The sequence below is a fragment of the Poromitra crassiceps genome (genome assembly GCF_964638095.1).
Source record: "Poromitra crassiceps genome assembly, chromosome: 10".
In the NCBI taxonomy this organism is placed as follows: Eukaryota; Metazoa; Chordata; class Actinopteri; order Beryciformes; family Melamphaidae; genus Poromitra; species Poromitra crassiceps.
This window is the reverse complement of record NC_139631.1, coordinates 33,387,824-33,402,795: the sequence shown is the minus strand read 5'-3', so window position 1 is coordinate 33,402,795 and position 14,972 is coordinate 33,387,824. Positions and strand designations below refer to the sequence as shown.

Sequence of the window (14,972 nt, the reverse complement as noted above, 5' to 3'; positions counted from 1 at the left end):
AGATTCAAAAACAGAAAGAATAATTTCCTCAGTTTATTTGATTCATTCACTCACATAAATTAGTGCAAAGCTTTTCATCAAGTCTTTGGCAAGAAAGTCAAATGTCTTCCTTTATTTGGGCAGTGTTTAAGAATAGTAGTGTATAAAAATAGTGAGTAGCACATTCATGTGAAGGTTCTAGCAGGCGACTGGATCTTCATGGGAGATCCGCGGCATTTGCACAAAGTCTCAGAGGAACGGATGAATTGGACCTGCAACTATTCTGGAGCACTGGATGAATGCTCTGTGCCTGCTGCCTCAGGCTGGGGACACGGGCCACACCAGACCACCCACAAACGCCACAGCGACCGGCCACAGAGGACGGTGGACATAACCCCAACGTGTGAACCTTTTGACTAAAGGCCAAGGGAACGTTCACATTACACGGTGCTTACAGGCAGATTTGTAAAAACACAAGTTTATGCGAGGAGAATGGAGAGAGGTAGTGTGTTAGGGATGGGAGTGGAGAAAGGTAAGATGAATCTCTTTGAAATGCTTGACAGTTTCTACTTAATAATAATATAAGAAAAATAAAATATATATTAAAGCTGTCATGATGGAACTAAACTTTTCCTCCAACTTGATTATCTCCAGCATCTTTATAGCAAACCTAAAACCGCATGAGCAGTAGACTGTCTTCATAATTCCTATAAAAAAAAAAGTATCAATGCTTCAATTGTATGATTATTTCCCAATCACTCTATATGAAAAAAATTAGTGCACGTCTAATATCAAAGTGTTTGGCTTCGTTCCAGTGGACGACTGGAGAGGTTCTGCTAAAAACAGCAGCAACATAAATATTTCTTCAAAAGGAGGACTCCTTCAAGAGGCTGCTTTGGCTTTCCCACAGCGCATCGTTGTGGTGTCCACGTCCAGAAAGCGGATGTGCATCCTGGACTCCATCTCCAGGCCTTTTAAAATCTGTGGGAGGAAAAACATGATAAGATTCTGTCAGGAGAAGTAAATGTGGGAAAAAGTAGGTTAGATAATCAAAGGATGGGTCAGATGGGTCGTATAGGTGGGATAGTGCAAACCTGTTCAAAATGCTCAAATGTAATTCCTTCATAAAATTCGTCCGGTCCCTGCAAAGATAATGAAGGGATGAATTAAGCCATCACTTTTACATGCTGTTCTGACTTTACAAGTTTAATATTACTGCAGATAATTAATTGTACATGTATGTACATACATAAATGTACATATTAATGCTGTATATTGATCGTAAAGCTTTAGTGCTTGTAATTGCCATTACCATGTGGGGCACATTTGTGCTCGCCACTTCCAACATGGCAGCATCTGCTATGGCCTTGGCAGCTTCCAGGCCGATGGCACCACTTTTTGACAGAAGCTCCTCTACTACCTTGGATGAGAACATGACAATCCATAAATATTCACAGAGAAATAGAACTGAGCTTAATGCTGCGACAACTAACTAACATCAACAGAGAGGCAATGTGAACGTCACTTCCTGCTTCAGCACTGTACCAGAGATTTTCATCCGCCATTTGTTTTCCCATAGACATTTCGTAAAATGCTTATAAAAAAATATTTTTACTTCGTCAAACCGAACGGTTCAGCTATATTTAGAATCGGGAGAGACCATAGAACATTTTCACTCGGACCCCCAAAAAAATGCGGATTTAAAGAAAATATTTTTTCTATGTAGTTTTTTAAGTTTTGGTCCGAGTGAAATGTTCTATGGTCTCTCCCGATTCTAAAATACATCTGAACCATTTGGTTTGAAGAAGTACAACTATTTTTATAAGCATTTTACGAAATGTCTATGGGAAAATAAATGGCGGATGAAAATCTCTGGTACAGTGCTGAAGCAGGAAGTGACGCTCACTTTGCCTCTCTATACTTCAATACTCTTGCCGAGTGTATCTTTAATCTTAGGTTTTAGTTTGATTTCTTTGCACAGTGACACAATCATGCTACAAGACAAAAAACATGTCAAGAAAACTGTGGGTGAGGAAAAAAAGGCTTGCAAGCGGATCTCACCCAAACAACACTGCCCAAAAAAGAAGCAATAATAAAGCAATTTGCATAATAATAAAGACATAAGTAAAGTAAAACACATGCAACTATGTCTCATACTACATGATGCACACATATATCCCCCATTTCTTCGACTCCTTGCCCTTACCTTCCTGTACTCCAGCAGAGTGATGGTGCCGTCGTTGTCTGTGTCGTGCATGTTGAACAGGACTGGGGAGAGAACACAATGCACATTCAACAACCCTGAGGAAAGAAATCGAAAGTTACTTATGTAACTACGGTTCTATGAATCCCGGATGACCGCCAGAGGCGGTGCTTTAAGCACTGAATATCTTCGTCTCGCGCTTGCTCAGGTCGAGTACCTATACCAACAAAGTCACCCGTGACCCCCGTGTGACGCCGGCTTGTCTATATCTTCCGGTGTCATCCGCGGCTCTTTTCCTATGGAATCTTCTCGCGAAACCATGAGGATTCTGAGTGACTGAACGCTCTGGCGGTCATCCGGGATTCATAGAACCGTAGTTACATAAGTAACTTTCGTTCTATTTCATCCCTCCTGACCGCCAGAGGCGGTGCTTTAAGCACTGGATGACCTCTACCAACAAGGTCACAAAGAATCCCAAGTACCCACCTCACTGCGTGGAGGCAGAGGAACTTGGCAACAGGACCACTCCCAGTGGATGCGGGGTGGCGACATTAACCCTGTAGAACCTGGAAAACGTTCCTGGTGACGCCCATGAGGCAGCTGCACATATGGCCTCCAGGGGCACCCCTCTCAGGGCAGCCCATGATGTTGCAATGCTCCTGGTGGAATGGCACCTCACCCCGGATGGCGGGGGGTGCTCACTCGCCCTGTAGGCATCGGCGATGGCGTCCACAATCCAGTGGGACAGCCGCTGTTTGGACAAAGCACAACCTTTCTTAGGGCCGCCATGACAGACAAAGAGTTGTTCTGACCGCTGTATTGACGCGGTAGCTTCAACATAAGCTCTAAGGGCCCGCACCGGGCATAACAGTCTTACCTCACCCACACCTTCCTCCGGTGGGGGGTTGAATCGTGCCAGCTGGATAGGCTGGTTAAGGTATGACCGTGACAGCACCTTCGGAAGGAACGCCGTGTTTGGCCATAAGGTGACCCCTGAGTCATCAGAATTCCACCTCAGACATGAGTCACTCACAGAGAGGGCATGCAACTCCCCAACCCGCTTTGCTGTGGTAATGGCCAGCAGAAATGCGGTTTTCATTGACAGCCACCTCAGCCCTGCCTGGGCCTAGGGCTCAAAGGGAGGCAAACACAATGCATCCAGCACAAGGGGCAGATCCCATGCTGGAGCTCTTGGGGTCCTTGGGGGACGCAGCCTCGTCGCCCCTCGTAAGAAGAGGGACACAAGCTTGTGGCCCCCTACGGTAACACCCTCAATCTGGACATGTTGGCAAGAAATAGCAGCCACATAAACTCTCAATGTGGAGGGAGACCGACCACCATCCAGGAGTTGCTGCAAAAACTCCAGAACCGTGGGCACCGAGCAGTGCACTGGATCCTGATTCTGGCGTGCACACCAGTCAGAAAATATCTTCCACTTGTTCTCGTACTGCGAACGAGTGGACGGTGCTCTGGCATTCAGAATGGTCTTCCTGACGCCCCCGCTACAATCTCTCAGTAGTGGGAGGGGCCCTGCAGAGGCCAAGCCCACAGCTGAAGTCGACGAGGGTCGGGATGCCAAATCCGACCCCCCAACTGTGACAGGAGATCCTCCCTGTTGGGGAGGCGCCATGGCGCGCTGCAACAGAGGCTGTGCAGCAGAGGGAACCAAATCCTCCCCGGCCAGAAGGGGGCCACCAGAAGCACCCTGTGGCCCATCTGAAGGACCCTCTGAAGCGTTGGCAAAATCAGAGGCAGTGGTGGGAAGGCATACAGCAGAATGTCTGGCCAATCGTGCGCCAGGGCATCCTGTCCCAGGGGACTGGTCTCCTCCCTCCAGGAGAACCATAGGGGGCAATGGGTCGACCCCTCTGAAGCAAAGAGGTCCACCTCCGCCCTGCCAAAGAGGCCCCAGATGGTCTCCACCACCTCTGGGTGAAGCCGCCATTCCCCTGGCGGAGGCTTCTGTCGGGAGAGGAAATCTGCCACTTGGTTCCGCTCTCCCGGTAAATACATCGCCCGCAGGCTGGCCAGGCGGGGAGCCGCCCACGTTAACAGACTCTGGGATACCCTCAGCAACCTTGCGGACCTGGTGCCGCCTTGATGGTTTATCTGAGAAACGGTCGACATGTTGTCCGACCGAACAAGTACATGTTTCCCTCTCAGGAAAGGTAAAAAGTGCCGGAGTGCTAGCTCTACGGCACGCAGCTCCAGCACATTGATGTGCTGTGTGCCATCTTGAACAGACCACTGCCCCTGAGCGGTCCTGCTCTGCCAGACTGCGCCCCACCCTGAGAGGCAGGCGTCCGCTGTGACAGTCTCTCGGCGTGATGGAATGGAGCCCATGGGCACGCCCTTCATCAGAAATGACCTCTCCCTCCATGGGGACAGGGGAGAGAGGCACTGCCATGTCACCCTGACCTTCCTGTGCCTGTGCCACGTGGCATCCAAGTGGAGGCTGTTCATCCACCTCTGCAGGGGGCGCAGCGACAGCAAGCCCAAGGGGATAACGCCTGAGGCAGCTGTCAAATTGCCCAAGAGATGCTGGAACTGGATGTAGGGCAACACCCCGCCCCCTCTGAAGAGGGAAAGGAAGTGGAGAATGTTGTCCACACGCTGAGGTGACAGGTAGGCCCTCATGGTTACCGTGTTGAGGACCACACCCAAGAAGGTGACGTGCTGGGCAGGTTCGAGGCAGCTTTTCTCGAAGTTGACCCTGAAGCCCAGCCGGTTCATATGAAGTAATAGGCGCTCTGTAATCTGTGCTGCCTGAGCCTGGGACGGTGCACAGATGAGCCAATCGTCCAGATAAGGCAGGATCTTCGCACCCTCTGCCTGCAGAGGTGCAAGAGCTGCCGCTACGCACCTGGTAAACACCCTTGGGGAGAGGGAGAGACCGAAGGGAAGCACCCTGAACTGAAAATGACGGCCCTGAAAGGCGAATCTCAGGAACTGCCGATGGTGCGCCACAATGGGCACATGAAAATAAGCGTCCTTTAAATCTATGGACGTGAACCACTCCCCCCGGGCAACCACTCGCAGAACCTCTGCTGTGGTCAGCATATGGAATGGCATAACTTTTAAAAACCTGTTGAGACCCCTCAAGTCGAGGATTGGTCGAAGTCCGCCTCCCTTCTTTTTTTACCAGAAAGTAAGTTGAGTAGAGCCCCCCTGGCTGTAGCAGAGGGTCTACTGGCTCGATGGCTCCCTTGGCCAGGAGGGCAGACAGCTCCTGGTTCAGAGCCAGAGATTTTGCCGGGTCGTTGATGGTGGTCATTCTGACCCGGCCGGAGGCTGGGGGCCGGCGCCGGAACTGCAGTTTGTATCCCTGAGCTAAGGTGGAAACCACCCAGGGATCCAAGGTGTGAGCAGTCCAGTAACTGATCTGCTGCTGGGAAAAGCAGCCGACGGCCGGCCCCAATGCCTCAGTACCTAGCCCCCCTGCCTCTGAAGGTTCTGGGGGAGCGACGGTCAGGCGCAGGGCCTCGAGACTGCCCAGGCGCCGGGCGCCCGGGAACGCGAAAGTCCTGAGCAGGTTGCTGAGCAGGTCGCTGAGCCGGCCGCTGAGCCCTCTGCCGACCTCTAGGGTAAGCTGGTGGCTGCGAGCGGTACTGCGGGGCACCCAAAGAACCCCCAGCCCTGCTGGGAGCGGGCCCTCTCCTTTGGAGACCAGCGAGCTGCTGCCTGGTCTGCCCAGCTTGGACCGTGCGCTGCAGCGCCTCTATCGCTGCCGACCCAAACAGCTCTCCTGGTTCCACCGGAACACTACGGAGAATTTTTTTGCACGTCTCCGTCAGAGGTGACTGCGCCATCCAAACCTGCCGGCGAGTCTGGACCAGGGTGGACATCACCCGTCCCAGCTCTCTCGACATTAGGGCAAAAGCCTGCAGTGACGCGTCGCTGAGGCTGCTGACCGAGGCGTCCAGTGGAGCCTGGTGCAGGGAGGTCGAGAGGGCAAGCATCAGGTGGGAGAGGGAGTTGCCGATACGACCCATGCGGGCCGCTGCATCGTATGCTTTGGCAAGCAGATCATCCGTAGCCCTACACTGGGGCCTAGGACATCTGGCGTCCGGCCTCAAAGCCTCGTCCGGAGCCACTATTAGAGAAGCAATAGTAGGCTCCACCGATGGCATGCGGCCCAGACCAAACCTTGGCGCATCCTGCATAGCTGCCAAGGTTCTTGCGTCCGATGTAGGGTGGGAGAGGGCTTTAGAGTCCCTCCAGCATGCATGCAGCTCCCTCAGATATTCCTCTGAGGGCGGCACAGACAAGGTGGCAGGGGCTGGACTGCGCCTGAAAAACGCGCTCGCCGGGGCCGAGTCCGCCTGAGGGACGTCGAGCTGTAAGCGGGCTAGGGCCATGCGAATGATGGCCCCCATTGAGCCGTCCTCCGTCTCCAGTGAGGAACCGTGCCCTGAGGAACGGGAGCCCATCCCTGAGACCTGTGAGGCATCTTCCTCAGGGTCATTAAACTGAGTAGCTGAAGCTGCCACCGAAAGAGCGTCATCCTGCTCTGAGAACTGCACGCTCTCAGTGTGAAGGGGAGGTGCATCCGTCTCCCCCACGTCCACACACTGCTTCTGTAATGCCAGGCTCAGAAGTGCTTTCATCTGGTTTAGCTCAGTTGTCAACCGATCCACCTTGGAAGAGAGTCCGCTGCTTTTCTTAGCTCTCTTCCTGAAGGAGGCGCCCTCGGTCTCTGCCGCCGGGCGCTTTGGACGGCTGGTTTGGGCTGGGGGCAACGATTCTGATGGGGTGAGAGCATCGCCCAACTGTTGCCCCACCTCCACCAGTCTAGCCAGCCTCACCGACCGGGGCATGAAGCTGCAATTCATGCACGGGTCATCTGATAGGCCCTCCCTCAAATGCTCGAGGCCAAGGCAAGAGGGGCATAGATCATGGCCATCATCAGGCTGAAGAGAGGCCATACAGGCATTACAACAGTGTGATGCCATCATGGTGATGTCTAGTCGCAACAGTTTACTGGGAGCGGGAGCGAGAGCACTGCCTTCACCAGTAACACTCTTGTCTTACACGGCACAGGCTGGTACACTATTTAGCTCGAGCGGGAACGCCACTGCTAACTAGAAACACAGCTTTTTTTTTTTTTTTTACTGAAACCCACTTAGCTTGAGCGGAACGCTACTGCTAATAATTGAAAAAACACAGCCCGAGCTGGAACACTTAGTGTTTAGCTTGAGCGGAAACGCTACTGCAAAAACAAAAGAAAACACAGCAATGGCTGGAGCTTAGCTTGAGCGGAAACGCTACTGCTATGAGAAATTTAATATTTAGCTTGCGCAGAACACTGCTGCTAACCAAACTGAAAACCACCGTTCACAGGTGGAACAAACAAAATGTATTGGGAGTATGGGCGAACCGCCGTCCTCACCAGAAAAGTTGAACTGAAAACCACAGCTCGCAAGCTGGGAACTTAATATTCAGTTTATGCAGAACACTGCCGCTAACAAACTGAAAACCACCGTTTCACAGGTGGGAAACTTAATATTTAGCTCTGCAGAACACTGCCGCTAACCAAACTGAAAACCACCGTTTCACAGGTGGGAACTTAATATTTAGCTCTGCAGAACACTGCCGCTAACAAACTGAAAACAAATTAAACGTACTGGGAGTATGAGCGAATCGCTGTCCTCTACCAGTGCCTACCGTGGGGATACCGACGCTTCGATCCACGGAGATCCGTGAGCCAGTCACAGCCCTTGGAGGGCGAACACTCCGCACTCCGACCGGTGGTCGCAAGGCTGCACACAACTGGCTGCAGCGTTACAATGATCCAACAATACAAATCCAAGATCCAAATCTTCAAAACAGATGTTCGTGCGAGTAGCAACCGCACACCTGCTGCAAGCGAGAAGAAAAAAGGAAAAGAGCCGCGGATGACACCGGAAGATATAGACAAGCCGGCGTCACGCGGGGGTCACGGGTGACTTTGTTGGTATAGGTACTCGACCTGAGCAAGCGCGAGACGAAGATATTCAGTGCTTAAAGCACCGCCTCTGGCGGTCAGGAGGGATGAAATAGAAATACTGTTTCCCTGTTGACTTAAGGCTGCTCTAATTTCTAAAAAGAGACAGTCCTGCAAAGAAGCACAGGATCTGGCTAATGGACCATTCCACATGGTCTGGACGGAGGAGGAAGTTGTGCTTCAGGGAATGTTTGCTCCCAGATGCAGAGATAAGGAGCTAAATAAGAACTGGCAGCTCCTCTTCAGGCCACGACTGCCTGCTGAATGTAAAGACTCATAACGAGGCCATAGAGAGCCCTTCAAATGCCAAACGCCAGCATCTAGATTGACATTTTAAGGATGCGAGCTTATCGATTAACTGGCATGACAGCGCTTCAGGTTTAGCCGTCCTCCGGCAATGTTGAGCGACATTTTGACTATGCTGCCCGTGTGATTTCTGAACCGACGATAGAATGTCGGCTTAAAATGTCAAGCTGACACCCTAAAGGCCCTTTTTTACCTCAAAGTTTGAATGGCAGAATACAGCCTTCATCATTATGAAGGAAGAGAGATGTTTTGATTTATATTGCTCGTCCATTTTCCCCAATATAAAAATCTAGTCAAATGTGTGGGAAAGGAACAGGCATGATGACATTACATTTGAGACAAATGGCTTGGTCTGGCCCTGATCAGTCCTGACATGGGAGACACCTTGTTGGTTCTAGTATGGTGCTATAGTTATTGTCGTCTGTGGCACAAAACTCCCAAAGCCCAGGCAGGGGTGTTGTGCCAAAAAATCTGTTTCTTTGAAAGAACGTGAAGAATTATGCTTCCCCTGGCAGTGAGTCTTCAAATCATTTCACACCAGGGAGGAGAACAGCAAAAATCATGTCAGTCTTTGTGCGCTCTTTTAATACCATTTCACAGGAGTTCAAACAATGGAAGTGGCCGACCAAAAGTGAACTCGTTGTCTCATGATGAATGGAAGGTCACGTCTTATTATCCAAAACAATAAGCGTTCATTGAGTCTACAAGGAAGTGTTTGGCTGTAGCCCACATCAGTCTACTTGTTGTTTATTAAGCACATTTCCCCGTGCCAATTTCCTTGTGCTGTGGCAAACCCACACCCCGAGGACAATACCACAACACACCTCCAGGGGCAACATCTTTTAGGCGATTCAAACACAGGACTATGCACAGGACCCATGCCGTTGTCTTGTTTGTTGGTGTATTTTTCTTCATATTATTCTACCAAACATACAAGATATGATGTCACATCTTCAGCTACAATGGAGTTTGATGGCGCCAAAATGTTTTATCTGTCTAAAACATCAACGGTAAACGTCAGGTTTTGGTGATAGTCCCTCAGAACTAAACATCAAAGGCTTCTTTCTCGACCGACTATTTTGTAGCGATAGTCGACAATCTTAATCTTATTTATTTGCACATAATATAACAAAAATTGGTGGAAAGGAGAAAAAACAGAGATGTAGAGGAAGAACCTATTGTATTAAGTGCCAGTGGCAGAGAGACCAATTACCCCACCAGCAGTAGCCTCCATAGACCAGAATGCTATGCAGCCAGAAGACATGTTGCATTTTGATGAAAGTGGTACGGCCAAGATCAAAGACACCAACGCACCAACCTTTCCGGGGTGGCGTGGGGGAGTACGGTAGATCTGAAGTGTAAAAAAACGTCGGGCACCCTGCACTACACTGTATCCAGGTGTGTAATAGTAAATGATGGAGTGCAGTTTCTTACAGCGGAGCTTCTCTCGTCTCATGGCCAGCTTCTCCTCCTCTGTGGTCTTCAGGCTGGGCGGGCGGAAGTGGGACATGACCATGAGGAACTGCTCAAAGCCGATCTCGTGCAGGGAGCCCACTTCCTCCTGGTGCTGGTTCCTGGTCAGAGCCAGAGGAGGTCAAAGTTTAGGGTTTGATGAATTAGGCCTCCCAGTAACCCACTGAGTACGACTTGTCATTTCAACGTCATGCGCTAGCTCTCATTTAGCCCAGAATCCTTTAGGGAATGTATAGCCCAGGCCCCAGTTTTAGTCATAATTATTACATATTTAAACAATGCCTAAACAGCGGTAGCCTCAATATGAATAAGATGTAGGCCTACCAGAGAAGTCCATATCTAGAAGATAACCTAATGCTTTATTTGTGTCATATCGAGGGAACAGTTTGGAACCTGTCTGTCAGTTATTGTATTAGCAAACACTGCAACAGGAAGTAAGCCGGGGGGGATTTAGAATGTTTATGTTGTCGACCATCTATACAGTACCTCAAAAGACATAAGAGCAAAACTTTTAAACTTTTAAAACTTAATGTAGCCTCATTTTAGCCTCAATGTCTATAACCATTGAGATGTCTTTTAAACAGCAAAACAAAATCAAGGGCTTATGTCTGATCTTTAATAAAAGCCCTATTATTGGGCTGGTATAGTAAACCAATATATCAATCTAACCCTGTTATGAATACAAAATACTGTGTGGAATGAGCTTGTGACAAGGCATTTTCTGCACAGGGTTCATCTCTATCAAACTGAACATAATGGTTATGGGTGAGTTTGAGCAGTTTTGGGATGATGTGGTTTTGGAGATAATATTTCAAATGCACCACATTCAGTCTATTTGCTATGATCCTTAGTGAAGTAAAGCAGCTAAAATGGCATTTGACTGTACCCACCGTTTATCAAAGAAAGCTTCAATTATTTGCTTTCTGATTGGATTATTGGCGAGGGCCGGTATGCTGTCCAGGTTTTCCCTGCTGCAATGTGACAAAAGACATGTCATGATCTCAAGTGAAGAATGGTTATACATACATACAGGTACGACCAGAACATTTTACACAACCCCAACACTGACAACCTGGCCATTTTAACCACTGCGTATAAATGCATACAATATCAATTCACTTTTACTATGTGGCACATTGTGGCAGGCCAAGTGAGTGTTAGCAAAAACAAGGTACAAAACCGTCAGGAGAAATACCTGCTGTATGGTCTATAATATAGACCATACAGACTGTGTACCACATTGTTCCCTGTTGCTTTTTAAAGGGAAGGAACGTGCAATTCATCACTACCAGCATGCCAGTGATGACTGACTACTGTGTGTGTGTGTGTGTGTGTGTGTGTGTGTGTGTGTGTGTGTGTGTGTGTGTGTGTGTGTGTGTGTGTGTTTGTGTAGCCATTTTCACACATGCATTGAACTCCTGAAGATGACCCGGATGGGGTTTATGTGTGAACATAATTGTGCGTTGTGGGCGCGCGGCTGTGCAAACACATTTTAACCACCCACCCCCCCTAGAGCAACGCATGTTTCAATACTACAGGATATTGTCCGGAGCGAGCGAGCAGGCTGGTTGATGACGTTGAGCAGGCGTGTTGATGACGTTGCTATCATGCGATTAGCAACATCATCACGAATGAAGATGAGGAACAATGGAACAACGAAGATCGGAAATGTTTACTAATAGGAGAGATGAGATTCCCAAATTGATGTGAGCCGAGGCCGAAATTGTCACGCAGATGCAAGGAACATCGAGAGACTCGCCATCTTCACTGAAGCGGTTCTTCTTCCTGTCTGTCATGCCCTGCACCCACCCCCCCCCCACATTCTCTAACTCGGGCGCCACCCCTCGGCTAAACCACACAGAGGATTTCCTCGTGTGAAAACAAATTAAACAAATAAAAAATGGCCTGTTCTACATGTGTGAAAGGGCAACTTGAGCAAATGTCCGGATCTGATTCAACGGACATGGTCGAGAGTTCATGTCTGAAAACGGCTTGTGTGTTTTAGGCCTATATGTCTGAAATGTCAACATATTGTATTTGCCTGTGTGTCTGTGTTTGCGTTACGTCACGCCTGTGTGCATCAGCATATGTGACAGTTTGTGCCGGTGCCAGATCCTGTGTCTGAGAAAACCACAAATCATCTCCACAGTCAACATGCAGGTAGTATTTCATTTTTAGTGGAGACAGACAGCTCCATTAAATCCACATGCAGGTTCCCAGCCGTGAGGCCAGCTGAAGCCATGCAATGTGCACACTACAGAGTGCACCGTGCACACTACAGAGTGCACCGTGCACACTACAGAGTGCACCGTGCACACTACAGAGTGCACACTGCACCGTGTACGCTACAGAGTGCACACTGCACCGTGCACACTACAGAGTGCACACTGCACCGTGCACACTACAGAGTGCACACTGCACCGTATACACTACAGAGTGCACCGTGCACACTACAGAGTGAACCGTGCACACTACAGAGTGCACCGTGCACACTACAGAGTGCACCGTGCACACTACAGAGTGCACACTGCACCGTCCACACTACAGAGTGCACACTGCACCGTGCACACTACAGAGTGCACACTGCACCGTGCACACTACAGAGTGCACACTGCACCGTCCACACTACAGAGTGCACACTGCACCGTGCACACTACAGAGTGCACACTGCACCGTGCACACTACAGAGTGCACCGTGCACACTACAGAGTGCACACTGCACCGTCCACACTACAGAGTGCACACTGCACCGTGCACACTACAGAGTGCACACTGCACCGTGTACACTACAGAGTGCACACTGCAGAGTGCACACTGCACCGTGCACACTGCAGAGTGCACACTGCAACGTGTACACTACAGAGTGCACACTGCACCGTGTACACTACAGAGTGCACACTGCACCGTGCACACTACAGAGTGCACTGTGTACACTACAGAATGCACACTGCACCGTGTACACTACAGAATGCACCATGTACACTACAGAGTGCACACTGCACCGTGTACCTTATGGTCTCTTCATTTCCACTCAGCTGCTTGAATCTCTTGTCGAGGTTTATGATCTGCTCCAGAGAAACTGGAAAAAACAACAACAAAGCACACCAAAAATGAATGAATGTCACTGATACATGCAATCATTGCCCCGCCCCCACACGCATCAGCAGGCATCCTGTGACCACACTCACGCTCCTCCCATTATTCATCATTAGGGATGTTACATTTGATTGGATAATAAAGCAGAAGATCATTCTGAAACAGGGACGCCCTTTTTGTGTATGGAATTTCTGGCACGAAATAGATTACGAAGATATATACGACTAGATTCAGTTTCAATATGGATCGGATCAAGTTCATCAGACAGAAGTGGTGCAACAATACTGTTGTAGAAAATTGAAGTTTAAATTTTCTACAACAAATACTATCAGCCTAATTGCAAAACAAACATACCACACAGCGCGCTGTGACTGTCTTCACAATCACATATCAAAGGGTTCCTTGAATCATTAACCGGCTGCGAGAACTAGTGGCCGTAAAAAGGATTGGACAGTCTCTCTCTGTCCCGTATCAAGATGAGTTTGGCATTTCGAATTGTTTCGGTCAACACCGCTGTTTATTTTGACTTTCTTTTCCCTCTCTCCTCAGGCAGCTCAATGGATCTTTGCAGTAGCAACTGCTGCTACTGAGAGTGGGATGAGGAATTATGCACCAGACAGGCTATGGCCTCATGCAGAAACAAGTTTATTATGGGTTTGCGTGGGCGGTGTGACAACCACCCAGTCAAAACATAAGGGCTATTTAGTTTTCGACAAGGGCAAATAGTTGAGTTTACATAGGATCAAGTAGATGTGTGTAGATGAGCTTCTTGTGTGGTTGAGGATTCGTCTGTGGCTTGTCATAGTATTTGGGCTATTTTAGTATCCTTGAAAAAAACAACAACAACAACACAATGGAGCAACTGCAATTATGAGGAAACATTCCAACTAAACAAATACAAAAACAACAGAAATCCGTGGATGCATTGCTTCAGTACCTGCATAGTCTTGTTTGTCGAATGAAAGATTTCATCAGAGGCCCTAAGAACACATATGCACAGATTCTGCCTCAGAGAATCAGTGTCATGCATGGCCCTACCCAGGTGGAATAAACAAGGCTATAAACCAGTTGCAACAGTCAAAGTGTGATCCACACCTTTTTGGACAAGGTGGGGTCTGTTTGGTCTCCAGGTTCATGCCTGTTCAATCTCTGCCTACTTGACATTATAAAATGCAAAGATGCCCTAAAAGTAGATCTACACTTGCTGGGTGTGTTTTATGACAGTTGAATGACCAAAGTCCAATCAGCAGCACAAACATTTTGTGCAAAAAAAAAGAGCCCAATGCATTTATTTTGAAGCCCATCATAGGCAGATTTTCAACAATGTCACAGTCTGACTGCAGTCAATTTTCAGTCAGTTATTATCCATAGAAACTGGAGCTCAGTCAGTGTCTAATATTAAGCCGATCAAACGGTGTCTAATACGCCTATTCATCACACAAATCCATGGAACTAGGCTATAACAACGCATGGAAAATTTGCCACCTCAAAAATAAGTTTAAGAACTCAGAAGATATGGTTAGCTCGACAGGCATTTATATTCACATTAATTTTGTCCTTTCTTTTTACAGACAAACATCATGTTGTTTTTGACTGTCTGCCCTCACATTGTGGCTCATGTTAATTCCGACATAATTAACTTCGGACAAACCTACCTGATCATCTCTGTAAACGAATTATCTCTCCCACGCTCCCCCCCTCCATGAACCGAAACAATTAGGCTATGAGATCAACACAAACCGCAGCATAAGTGAAGCTAACTTTTTATATATCAATCTCACATGATAGCCTATATTTTCCTACTTACATCCCGTTTTGTCCGCCAAGGCCTGGAACTTGTGCTCGGAGTGCGTCTGCTCCCGCGAACATTGTGAAGCGCCCATCGCAGCTGTGAGTCGGTGCGTCAAGGCGCACAGACAGTCTGCTTTGAGT

At 48.6% G+C, this 14,972-nt stretch overlaps 1 protein-coding gene across 1 annotated transcript; it reads right to left on the bottom strand.

The window, feature by feature from the left end:
- Window positions 1–9: 9 nt before the first annotated feature.
- On the bottom strand, window positions 10–14,955 carry tesca (tescalcin a). The gene is made up of 8 exons (XM_083644605.1): window positions 14,848–14,955; window positions 12,954–13,023; window positions 10,835–10,915; window positions 9,906–10,045; window positions 2,186–2,247; window positions 1,292–1,399; window positions 1,074–1,121; window positions 10–960 (listed from the first exon to the last, which is right to left on the bottom strand). The coding sequence occupies exons 1-8, from the start codon at window positions 14,921–14,923 to the stop codon at window positions 862–864; spliced, it is 684 nt and encodes a 227-aa protein (XP_083500731.1). The 5' UTR covers window positions 14,924–14,955; the 3' UTR covers window positions 10–861.
- Between the last annotated feature and the right edge of the window lie 17 nt (window positions 14,956–14,972).